At 32.4% G+C, this 13,107-nt stretch overlaps 1 protein-coding gene across 3 annotated transcripts in view; it reads left to right on the top strand.

Moving 5' to 3' along the window:
• LOC106111378 overlaps positions 1–13,107 on the top strand; it is a 77,338-nt gene that overhangs the window by 44,788 nt on the left and 19,443 nt on the right. For all 3 annotated transcript variants that reach the window (XM_013293433.1, XM_013293434.1, XM_013293431.1), the window contains 6 exons: positions 8,323–8,403; positions 8,681–9,602; positions 9,701–9,860; positions 10,256–10,394; positions 10,664–10,768; positions 10,981–11,047. In XM_013293433.1, the coding sequence (XP_013148887.1) occupies positions 8,729–9,602; positions 9,701–9,860; positions 10,256–10,394; positions 10,664–10,768; positions 10,981–11,047 (1,345 nt within the window). In that variant the 5' untranslated portion in view covers positions 8,323–8,403; positions 8,681–8,728. The remainder of the gene's footprint in view (positions 1–8,322; positions 8,404–8,680; positions 9,603–9,700; positions 9,861–10,255; positions 10,395–10,663; positions 10,769–10,980; positions 11,048–13,107) is intronic.

The raw sequence follows: 13,107 nt of genomic DNA, 5'->3' as shown, positions 1-13,107 counted from the left end.
TTTCCCAAAATTATGAATCTTAACTAGTTTTTCTTATCATATTTATGAAATTTAATTTGATTCATTTTCTAAATTAAAGTTAAAAGACTTTAATGACCGCCACGCTCCTGTGTTGAATGAAGATAGTGTACTTTATAATAATATAATGTTTCAAATATTTCAAGGCCGACGTTCCCAGCTGTCAATCATAATGAGATATCCATCTTTGTCGGATTTACATGTTTCCTTGTATAGCCATCTCGCTCCCCCGCGTACATTCGATGGTCCGAGTCCAGTTCTTTATTTGAAAATTTGATTTTAAATGTGGAATGAATAAGCATTATCTTAAAGAATCTGTTCTTTTATTTGAATTTTAATTCCTTTTTTCCGCCTGACTACCGCTTAACTCATTTTTTATTTATTTTAAATCATTTCGTTTGGTATTTTTGTTTTCGGTTTTTAAGATTTATTACTTAGCGTTCACGTATTAATTTATTTTTAATTCGTTTTGTTTGAACGCTATGAATGAGGTAAAAACAAAATTCTTTATTCCTAAAAAAAGATGGGTTCCATTTTTAAAATGACGCATAACCTAAAAACGGCAGATTACATTCTTATTAATTGTTACAATTTATTGTTTGTGTATTGTATTTGTTTGAAGAAATTTGACGCTTGCTTGTCGTAGCGCATGCCAATAAAAATATCTTTAATAAGAATTTGTCGAGTTTGTTATTGTAAGATAAGTCCGCTGCGTTTCGATACGTTTTTAATTGCAGAATAAGCGTCTGGTAGAGAACCCACACATTGCTTTTCATGATATTTTTTATAATACTCATCTTAACGGAAACATACCCTATTCGTTTATAATAAGATTTATAATTGAAAGTGTACACTTAAATATTTGTTTAATTCGACTTAGCAACGATTTATGACTCACTTGTACTTGTAATTTTAAGAGTTCTTTAGTTTTTATAACGATTTATTATATTTTACGTAATATTACGTGCTTTATTTAGTTTTTTTTATGACCATGGTGTTTACATGAAACTATCTTAAAAAGTGTAAAACAAAACAAAAAAGGCATTAGTTTTCGTTGAATTTTTTCCACCAAAAATTTTTCTTAAGCATTCAAATCAGACAATACTTTAATTCCAAGCTATATCTGATATACATTTCGCTACATGAATTAATGATACCAATAGCTATATACAAAGAATTGATATTAAGACCACCGTGGCTAGACCCACCGCACTCGATAACGCTGGGCCTACGCACAAATCTGCGAACCATCGCAGGTAACGTTATACTCAAGATATAAACAACGCAAAACTGTTATACAAACAAGAGGACCTTTTCTTCTCAGAAGCATTCGCTATATCAAAACACAACCATACCATTGTAAATTTACCGTCACATAAACAATTGCTAGTCGAAATTAAACCTTATCACCTTCAAATAAGGTACATGTATGAATTTCGATATTCCTAATTGTCAATTGTAATAAACATTTGAATTTAAGTGGAAACGTTTGAAACTAGAACGTGTGCGTTGACGAGAATTTAATTTGCAGTTCTGTTGATGAAATATAAATCTTATTTTACTGAGAATAAGATTTAGTATGCCTTAACGTTTGGTGTTATTGAGATATGTAATTGTTTTATTTTTTTTGTAATGGCTACCCCGAAAGCGATGTTGAGTCTGTGGCTCTAATGCTCTGATTACAAAAGTATTTATTTTATTGTTAGCGGAATAATAAGCTGTAACAATTATCTCTGAGGTTTTTATAAACTAATTTTTAGTTACGTTAACAAACATTTAACGAACTGTTTAGGACTAACCTAGTCTCTAAGGGTGAGTTGAGTTTCTGAGGTTAGTGTTACTTTATAAATATAAAGTAATGATCGTCATTTACCTGCCAACGAAGGCCTGATAGACAGACGTTCAGAATGCGCCCGAGCAATGGCGGCCGCGTGTGGAATATCAAATCACAATGAATTACTGCAATAATAGATAGAAGTACGATTAATTATAATTCATACCGCTAACCATTATAAACAATAAACTTTGTTGCATACACTTCGTTGCCCAGTGGTGGTCATTTTTGTAATACCTTAAAAAAGGTATGTAGATAAAATACAGAAAAATCATACAAACAATGTTTTCAAATCATTAGCTGTAATTAAAATAAAAAGAAAAAAGCGTCATATCAAAAGTATTTTGTAAAAGCACTCGAATCGAGAAATAATTTCTTTAAAAAGAATTTGATTCGTTTAAACATCAATAAAATAAAAACAAACGATTTGATTATTTGAAAATGGAACGCCAAAAAAAACAAAAGGCCACACCTGCCAGCATCATTCTATCTCTTATTAGCAGGTCACAAATTCGAGTCGCATGTTTGGCGAACGGCCCGTGTTTGTCATTTGAATATTCAAATGTGGCGCTAATCTATTTTATAGGCGAGTTTACGGCCTATAATGATCACCTGTAGAATAAGCTGGAGTTATTCGCTCGCAGCGCACCACAGAGTATTAAAATTTATGTCATGGGTGTACACTAGTGTTATGTCACTATACATTATTGTCTATGCATCGTTGAACTATTTTTATCTATGGCCGGAGATTGTGAGATGTAAAATAGTTATTACATAACTAGCGTTCGCCAGCGACTCCGACTGCGTAGAATTAAATAAAAACGAAAATAAGTAGCGTATGTGTTCTTCCAGACTGTCCTTTTCAGTTATGCTAAATTTCATTGAGATCCTTTCAGTCGTTTGGGCTAAACACTCTAACAAACATCCATCCATCCATCTAAAGTTTTCCATTTATAAAATTAGTAAGAAGAAGAATATATGTAATTTGTTTCGCTTACATAATTCAATTTAGAAATAAACACCAAGCTCCGTGTTGAAATTAAGCTTGAATTATTGTGAAATTAGTAACTTGTAATTTATTATTTTAAGAAAAAAATGTTTTGCATTTAATCTCCGAAACTGAATAGATTTTGAAGACTTTCGCTATTAAAAGTTGCAAATTATCACTGCACATGGGAAGGGTATGGATATCACAGAAAAGATATGAAATATATATTCTTTGACAACCAGACACAATTTACAAATAAATTACCAAGTTTCTATCATCATCATCATCCACTTGCCCTTATCCCTTACGGAGGGTCGGCACAGTATGTGCTGCTCTTCCATACATCTCTATCAGCCGTCATATCTGAATCTACTCCTTTCTTAAGCATATCCTCTTTCACACAATCCATCCATACTTTCTTCGGTCTTCCTCTTCCTTTGTAGCCATCCACACTCTTAACACTTTCTGGTTTATGTCCCCATCATTTCGTCGCATAACATGTCCATACCACGCTAACCTTTTGCTTCTCAATTTCCAAGTTTCTATAATTATTACAAATGTTTTTTTTGTATTAAAGCCATATATTAAATCCAACCTCTATAATTGGACATTAATAGGCGTTGAACACTAAATCACAGTTGCTAACATATTGTGATCGAAGTAAGTTTTGTACAGCACTTTAAATTTAATAAATTAATACTATTTTGGTAAAAGCGATACGCAGACTAATTACTGCCTATACGCTTCCATATAACAGGTCGTTAACGTTTTGTTGTAAGTTAATAAAAAAAAAAATCAATCGCCTGCAGCGCATAATAAATTATTGTTCGAAACTCGCCGATTTTAAATTAATTCGTATAGAAAACCGATAAGACATGGTCTACAGTTTACACCCACGCGGCTAACATAATCTAATTTAATTATGTCGGCCGCTCGGAATCGATTCTATCGATACATCGATAGCTAGAACAATTCGATGTCTCGATTATATATGGAAAGTACTCGATTACGTCCGATGTACACGCGCTTGCATTGTTGTTAAATAGTTTATTAGCAACTACATTGTTTATAGGCTTTTAATATCGATACTATTTTGTTGTAGAATGTTATACGCTTGTTTTTCAATCTATTGGAAGCACAAATAAGTTTAACACATTCTTGAAAGTTAATTTTTTGATTCGAAGAAATATATTTTTGTATATTGTTAGGCGTATGAACCAAACATGGTCGAATGAATTGAAAACAAACGGCTAACACGTAACCTTATTATAGGGCATCGTTCATTATCCTCAACACGTATGAACCTCAAGTAAATCCATCAATGCGTTAACAGTCGCCATAAATGTAAAACTGGCCTTTTTCGCGGCAGCCTTGCGCGGAACAATATCCAATAATAACAATAAAACAGTCACAATTACATGCGCAGGCGCATTATTAATATTGATCGGATACCATCATGGCGGATCCAAGATGGCCGACACACGAAGGACGACGGAAGTGGCTTAAATGGCGTTATTGGATATGGGAAAATTTTCATAAACTAAACATGAAATGTAAATTCTTTTATTTTTCTAAATAAGTCAGGCACTTACATGATGTACTCAAATCTAAACCGAGGTATGATATATTCGTAGGAGATTTAAGTAAAATCTTGCAACCAATCTCCATTAAATACTTCGACTAGGACTTAGTTTTGTTTTAATTGTCCTTTCGTATATAATTACCATTGATTAAAGGTATCTGAGATATTCATCTTTCGCTGTGGGTGTTACTGTACTGGCTAAAACTAATACTAGATAACTTCCTTTACTACAGACAATATTTAACTAACAATACTATTACAGTATTATTCAATACTCCTTACACATTTTTCCTAAAATTTGTAGCTAAGATTTCTTTTATTAAATCAGAAGACTGAATAATAAGCACGCAATCAAAAATGTTACTAAAATGCGTTACTACTGAAATTTGAAACCTTCATTCGTTTCAAATTTCTTAATGAATAAAGCCTCTATCACAAAACAACATTAGAACGCTGCATGTCTTAGAAAATGGTTCCTGGATCATTCCAAACTAATCGTATAAAATGGTTCGAATTCGTGTGTGATTTTCTAATAAAGAGATCAAATTGTTCAACATTGACTATACACCTCTAATGAAAGTCGTCTTACTAAACGACTTTACGTAAGTTTTGTCGTAACTTTTCGTGACAAATTATCGCAATGAATACAAGATAGGTATCACAAAGTCTTTGAGCTTTCAACTGTAATGTGTAAGCTCTAACAAAGGAGTAACTCAAAATCAAAGCAATTGCTAAATCCTTTTATATCCGTTTTATAACTAAATGTTCACAAAGGTGTTGCTCCACTAGAGTGGACTAACTCTAGCTTGTAATGTGATATGCTTACATTGTCAAAATATTATGTTGATTCCTACTTTTTTTACTGTTTATTTTTTTCTTTTATAGTATTGTATATTTGCAAAAAAATAGTAAATTTGCAAAGCAACTAAATAATCCAAAATAATAATATTATATTTTTTGTAAAAAGATTATAAATTCTTTAATAGTCATCTAATTTAAAGAGTTTTTTTTAATAATTAACGTATAAAATTTCTATTCAATTCGCTATACCCGTTGCTGTTACACTATAGTGTGGGTGTAGCTTTAACGAGTTAATTACATCGAGTCTGACCTTTGCCTCTTGTACGGCAAAAACTATTTCTAATACTTCATTAACAGTTTAATCATGAAACAATACGTTCTCTATTACAATTTTGTTGTACCAAACAACAATAGCATGTTTTCATTGAGCCGCATTCTTTAGTTTATCAACCAAGGCTAGTATTAGGTTGTTTTGTCGTTCTGAAAGTATAAATCTTTGATAGTTTATGATCAAAATATATGTTTGTAAATAGATGAGGTCGTGCGTATAGGTATTCTAAATATGTCTCCCACACGGCGGGACTGATAAGGACTAGGTTAGGGAGGAACGTAAAGTAAAGCGTAGACGGGTTTTAATTCTACGCAAACGAAAACGAGAACAACAGTTAAGTACACTATAATGTAAAATGCGTCGGTGGGTCAGTGGTTTGTACACTTGACTTGTAATCTACAGGTCTTGTGTTCGAATCCCGTCATGTAACAATGTGATTTTCGAATTTCATATGTACGTAATACCCGACGTTTTTACGGTGAAGGAAAACATCGTGATGCCTGCACATATAGAAATTCAAAGATATGTGTGAAGCCAACTCGCAGTGCAGCGTGGTTGACTTCACACATGGCCTAGTCTCCCTAACTTAGGGTAGGCTCCGACCCCCTTAGGGGACGCATAGTTTATTGTACGCAAAACACTCAGTAAAACCTATTCCATAGTTTAAATTGTTTATATTTTCATGTTAAAATTGTCCTCGTGAGATATGTCACGTTCTATCACAAGTTACTGGACCTTCAAAATACTAGTTACAAAAAAACAAAGTATTGTTTCTTAGAAAACACGAACACGTCACCGTCATATTGACATTTAGTTGTCGATATCGACAACCGAATGCTGTGACATCTATAGACGGTTTTATCGATATGTCGATCTGGCGGATGCGAGGCTGCACTATTATATTTTTATTTGTAACTTCGTTTACTTTTATTAATTGGATACAAATACTTAAATAGTCAAGCGTTTTATTTAATATATTTTTATCTTACTAGTGGTCGGCCATTGTTGAGTATAAGCAAAATCTATTATCTAAATTTTAATTAACTTAAAAACATGTAGAGGATAGTCTGTGAGAACATACAAGCTACTTAATTTTTGTTTTTTTTTTTTAATCCAGACGGAGTCGCGGGCGAAAGTTACTAATATATATTTTTAAAATAATTAATTTGGTACAGACTTAATCATAAACGGTAGTTAGCATTCTAATGCAGATGTTTCGTAAGTACAGTCACGAACAGCTATCGGCCACTTACACGAAGTGTTACAATAAACTTTGTACAACTACCTACACGTAACTATATTAAAGCTTCGACAAATTAGAGATCCGTCTACTAAAAAACCTTTCGCTTTTCAAAAATTCAAAATATATTCACTTCTGTAGACTGTACGTTATTTTAACAATAATTATTGTACTAACAACGGTGGATTTTTATTGTTCAAACACTAATAAAAATGTCTTTGTAAAGGAAACAACATTTTATTTACAAGTACAATATACATGAAAATTGTTAGTCTTTCTTGTCGGTAATAATATAAAAATAAATTATTGTCAATACTAAAATGTTACGGAACCCTTTTACCAACATAATAATCCAGCTTGACTCTATTTTAAAAATTGTTCAACTCGCCTCAAATCATTCAAGCGTAATGTCAAAATATAAGTCATAACCGGATACGGACGATATTATAATTAACTTAGCATTTAATAACAGAGTATAAAAGTCACACGAATAAATAACAAGAATTAAAATACAAGAGTAACAGATAAAGAAATGAAATGAGTCTAAAACACGAGTTCTATATATTCAGCTCTGTCTTTCTCTTTGAAAATAAAAGAGATAGCAATATGTATATGAGTTTCAGCAGAAACTCGATGTAACTTTTAAATAGGATTATCTAAAGTTATTTAAAAATACAGTTATAGTTAATGTACCAAATTGCGGATGTTAACTGGTTTTGTAAAACAATCTAAAAAGATGATTTAAAGACAATTTCGCAAAACTTTTGTTCTCAATCGGAAAAAACAATCAAGCGACATCCTTTTTGATGAAAGTCGTTGACAGTCTATTTATTTCTCTTTTACAATTTTTCATTATTAAATCAATTTTATATAAAAATCCTAAGTAACAAGAAATGTTGACCAGATAAATCATTGACATTATTGACTTGTAATAGATTATTATTAATTGACATTACAAAACTAAAAAATATTGATTCCATGACATTTTCGATGTAAGATACCGGAGGAGAGCCGAAGGCCACATCATTGTATTAGATTTTAATAAGTAATTGTACACCAAAAACACGTTACCAATTTCGACATGAATACAAGTTATTTTTTTATCAACCACGACTAGCGTTAGCGTTCTCATATTCTCGAAAATAGATCTTATAATACGTTGTTGATTATAATTAATTTCATACAGTTGATCGATGCGTGTTACACGTTCAAGCGGTTTTTTTCTCCGGACCGTATTTTTAAATTACACTATATTACGTCAATTCGTCTAGAAAACTGATATATTTTTTGTCGATCAACGCTTTACGCCAAATTCGCATGTTTGTCAGTCTTTTTACAGCATCAAATACCATGACGAGATTTAGTCAATTTAGTTAAAAGTAATCTCTCATAATAATACATTATTATATCTCGCGTTATAGAAATTGGACTAGATATGTTATTTACGTGAATAAATTAAAGTTCTGTTATCTAATTTTAGATTAAAAGCTTCGATTATAAATGATTTAAGACGTTTTTTTTGTTTCAGATGATGTATATGGCTGATTCAGAAGACTGATAAATATTATATCGAAGCCATACATAATGTACTCATGAACAAAATCCTTAGGTAAGCATCGTATACGTTATTAAATATAGCAACGTGCGACGATCCATACGAATTCATTATTTTCAAACAACAGAGAGAAAATTTAAAAACGAATTCAAAAACATTCCACAGTATTCAGCTAATCTCATTGTCAACAAAAGACTATTGTTAAATCCAGATACATTGTTTCAATTTAAATTGAACGAAAATGAATCACTGTTATGATTGGACGCTAAAATGTGTTGAATTAAGTTTGATTGTTTGTATAAAACTAAAGTTGGACGTATTGTTTTCGCAGGACGGGCTCGTTTCAGGTTGTGGTCCTCGAAAGAGTCCAAATACTGCAATGACTACTGCGATGGCAGCCCACCAGGAATCTATACACGAGAGACTTCAGCCAGCGACGGAGGAACCGCTGTACTTGCACCATGGAGCCGCATCCTGGGCCACGGAGGCATCGGATAACCACGAAGACCACAGCACCGATATGTCTCCTTACTACAATATGCCTAAAAGAAACAAACGGAAGAACTTCAAGCCCAGATGTGCTCCTAACGCGACAACATTCTCTGATGATTCCAACGGAGGACACTGTACCTTAGAGAGCCCAGTCAATGGCAACGATAGAACCTCACCGGATCAGTTGGTCGAAGATGAAACTGACGATGGTACCTTTGCAAAAATTGGAGTTAAAAACTTCAATCTTCTAAAAGGAGGAGCAGTCGATCTCAGTAGAAGATTAAGTACTGATTCAAATGAAAACATAGATTCAAATTATCAAAATAGTTTAGTCGATGATAAGAAAGTTGATACTTTCCAACGTTCTTATATACATAGTTTACAAATAAATCAAGAAGCTGAAAGAGACAGGACCGTGTTGAACTTTAGCAATTTACAGAACAAAACTTTTTGTGCCAAAAATCCTTTTGCTATATCTCAATTAATTAAAACTAACTCACCTCCTAGAAGAAGGGAATCTGATTCCGACGATGACAATAAAGATCATGATATTAACGCTAATGAGAGATTGGGAGAAGTTCAGGAACCAATGGAAATGGTGGAACCTCAACAAAATGGTGATGTAAATAATACAACAAATAGGATCTTAAGAGACTACGCTATAAACACTATGAAGGAATTTTTAGGAATTTATGGACTGTCTTCTAATGAAGTAGCTGATGCTATTAGCGGGCAAATACGAAATTTGGAAGCACTACAAGGTACAGTTTTCTTACTTTTAAAAATCATTTACTGCAAAGAACTTAAGCTTTTAAAGGTTTCATCCCTACATTTGTAATGAACGTTTTCTTGTTTTCAGGTAAACCGATAACTCAGTTGCCTATGAGTTTGAAGCGCAGACACGATTCAGGCGATGGCATTGACAGGAGCTTGAGAAGGTCGTCATCAGCGACTGAAGACGAGGGCTCTACTAATATAACACCACCGAAAACGCCGGACAATGACATAGAAGCTCAAAGGTAAAATATCACTAGTCAAAAACTATAATATTTTCAAATCACCATCAACCATGGGAATTCCCTAATGTAGACTTAAAAAGAAAGTAAATAATGTCATGTAAACATGTCTTTATTATTGTAAGCAATAAAAATACAGTAAATTCCGCCAAACAGTGTTAAAACAATTTTAATAAATAATCAAATATGCCTTTTTTACTTATTATTTATATATATTCAAAATAAATCAATTATTTTTTTATGCATGAACCTAGGTAAAGGCCTAGTCCAAAGTTTTCCATAATAGATTTTACACTAAGTAACCATAAATTTTATTGCAGTTTAGTTAGGGTAAAAAGTCTTGTCTTTTGCCCTTGATTTTTTATCTTAATAAGTATTCTTTTGTCTTTCTTCGACAGACAAAGAGCATTACAGATAATCAACCAGCAATCGATGAGGTTATTTGGCAGATCTCAAAGTCAAGAGGAAGATGGCAGCGGCTCTGATGATGGAGACCAGACTCTTGATCTGAGTGTATCGAGAGACGCGGATGGACAGGTATATCATTTATTTTATTTGATAATTGTGGTATATTGAATGTCGGTAGATGAAAATAAACACTTGACAATTCACATTCGAATTTTGTAGTTTTTGAAGTTTCGTTTCTCTTATTTACAAATATTACAATAGTTATTTTTTTTTACGTTTTAGATGTAATGATTCTCGGATGTACTTTCGGTTGAAGTACAAGAAAGTTTTAGGCTATATTTTAAAGATGGAAGATATTAAAAGTTGGTTTTCTAATTTTAATTGTTATTTCAATTTAGGAACAATCAACGACATCTAGTACTGGCAACAGCGTGTCAGAGTTCGAGCAGCAAAATATGCTTATGAGAAAGAATTTAGAGGATTTAGCTAATTTACAAATGCAGGTATGATGTAATTGACATCACGTTATTAAAGTTTTATCCATTTCAAGTTTATAAGCTTGTGAACATGTTGAAATAGGTTAGTTTTGTAATGATATCGAATAGTTTAAATTAATATTTTAGTTAAATGATTGCAAACATAATTAGAAATCAAAATGATCACTGAAAATAATTGAAAAATCGCTATAAATTCTTACATTTAATAACATTTTCAGGGTTTCTTCCAAAAACAATCAATGATGGATGCAGACGATTCGCAAGAAAGAAAATTACAAGCAAGTGGTAAGTATTAAAAAATATATAAAAAAACACAATTTCTTATGTTTTACTTCATAACCATGAATCTTACTGTCATTATAAATGCGAATGTTTAGATGGATATTTGTTAGAGTTTGTTGCCTAAAGTGCTGAACGGATCTCGATCATCGCACCAAGATATATACCACTATAATACTAAACTGTATGGTTACTTCTGAGTTAACTAAATCTAACAGAGTTAGGGTTTAACAAACGTGCAAATTTCGTATCTGGAACATTTCAGTGTGTCTGCTAAACTCGACATTTCTCAGCTTCGCCCTAATTAGGTGCACTTAGTATGTAACAGATGGTTGTGCCTTGAAACTGTTATGTCTAACCGAGCCTTAGGATTCAATCTGACAGTGTTAATTTGTTCGTTCTTTGTCATCTGTTTATTTAAAGAATCTATTTTACTAACTACCTACTTTATTATTGGCCATATCTCTTGAAACACGGTTTTAATTAGTTAGGAGATAGAGCTCCACTGATTTTGTTAAAAATTGTTTGGTTGCCATTTTTTTAGTATTGCTTTTAGGGCATATGCTATTTTTTACCTTATAGTAATATTGTGTCCTTAATTTGTTTAAACCTTAGTAAAATTTACATAATGTTTCAAAATGTCTATTAAATTTATTGGTTCAACCAGTATAAATGGGACTCAGTAATTTTTAGTGTTATGGCGGTAAAACGCTAACATCTTTGCCTTTTATTATATAAAAATTATGATAGAATAGTTACGAGCGGTAAAGTTAAGGCAATTATCAGGTTATTATCCTAGAATATTCATATAATAATTATGGCTGAAAAAAGCAACAAAAACATACAAAAAGTAGTCACATTACTTTGTTTCCACAGTCAATAATAATGAACTGTTAGAATTAATTAGACGAACAATTCCAAACAATCATTTGAATAACGACCGCGTACACAGAGTAAAAATAATTTCTCCAAAAACGCGTGCATTTTTTACACGTATCCGTGAAAAGTGACATGCCACTAATTTATTCTGTGATCGGCTATTTAGGATGTTTCTTAATTATCGATTCCACACAAATATTTAATCTGTACGTTGAACTGTCACTGAGACAGTTGGAAAGTGTCGTGAGATATTTGACATAAGCCATTGAACGTAATGCCGCTATAAAATACACTTTTGTTTGTTCTTAATTAATGATGTGGAAATTTCGATGTCTGGCTTCGTTCTGGCAATAAAACGTTTGAATTTAATATCGATAAATTTCAATCTATACTATTATAATAAAGCGTAAACACACACTTCTTTGTTGCCTAAGATGTCAGCAATTACGGCATGTTTTTGAATAATTATTTTTTGAATAAAAAGCCCTACACCTACGTCACGCTTTAGGCTATATATTTTCACGCTATTAAACTTAGGGGGTAAATATTTAGGATAAAAACCCTAATGTGGGAAAGAGACCATAAGTTGCTGCCAACATCAAGAAAGCAAGGTTGCTATGGTTTGTCAGCGTCATGTCATTTTGACATTTGCAATTGATGATTTGACACATGTAAACAATAAAATAAAATTTTCACAATTTTATGCGGATGAAGTCGCAGGGGAACAGCTAGTCTATTATAAATGCTCACCAAATTAATATTCTACCTACTTTCATTATAATAATTGAAAATGTAAGGTTATTTTTGGTTACTTTACTTAGTTTGCATTTGTAGAGTGTACTATTTTAATTCTTCAAATGTTTTTTCTGGATAATAATATTCCTTGGAACATTATAACTAGTATGAGCCCTTAGCTGACAACTGTTCTATTAATCTCAAGAACAGTCTTTGATAATACAAAAAAGATTCAACAATATTATAAACAAATTACGTCATAAGTAATGTTCATGTTCGGGCTATCATCAAATTCCGTGGAGATCGTGTTAACGCGCGTAACTTCCTGAGCGGGCCCCCGGCTGTAATTGTAAAAACCTCGGCAGCTCTAATCCACTTCAATAGAGGCAAATTCACTCAATTGAGCTCCGGCCAGCGCTGGGAGAGTAGCTAGTAGTAGCGCTAGAGAATAA

This window comes from Papilio polytes, unplaced genomic scaffold (assembly GCF_000836215.1).
Source record: "Papilio polytes unplaced genomic scaffold, Ppol_1.0 DF824169.1, whole genome shotgun sequence".
Taxonomy (NCBI): Eukaryota; Metazoa; Arthropoda; class Insecta; order Lepidoptera; family Papilionidae; genus Papilio; species Papilio polytes.
The sequence above is the reverse complement of the archived record's forward strand: the minus strand, read 5'-3'. Positions and strand labels throughout refer to the sequence as shown.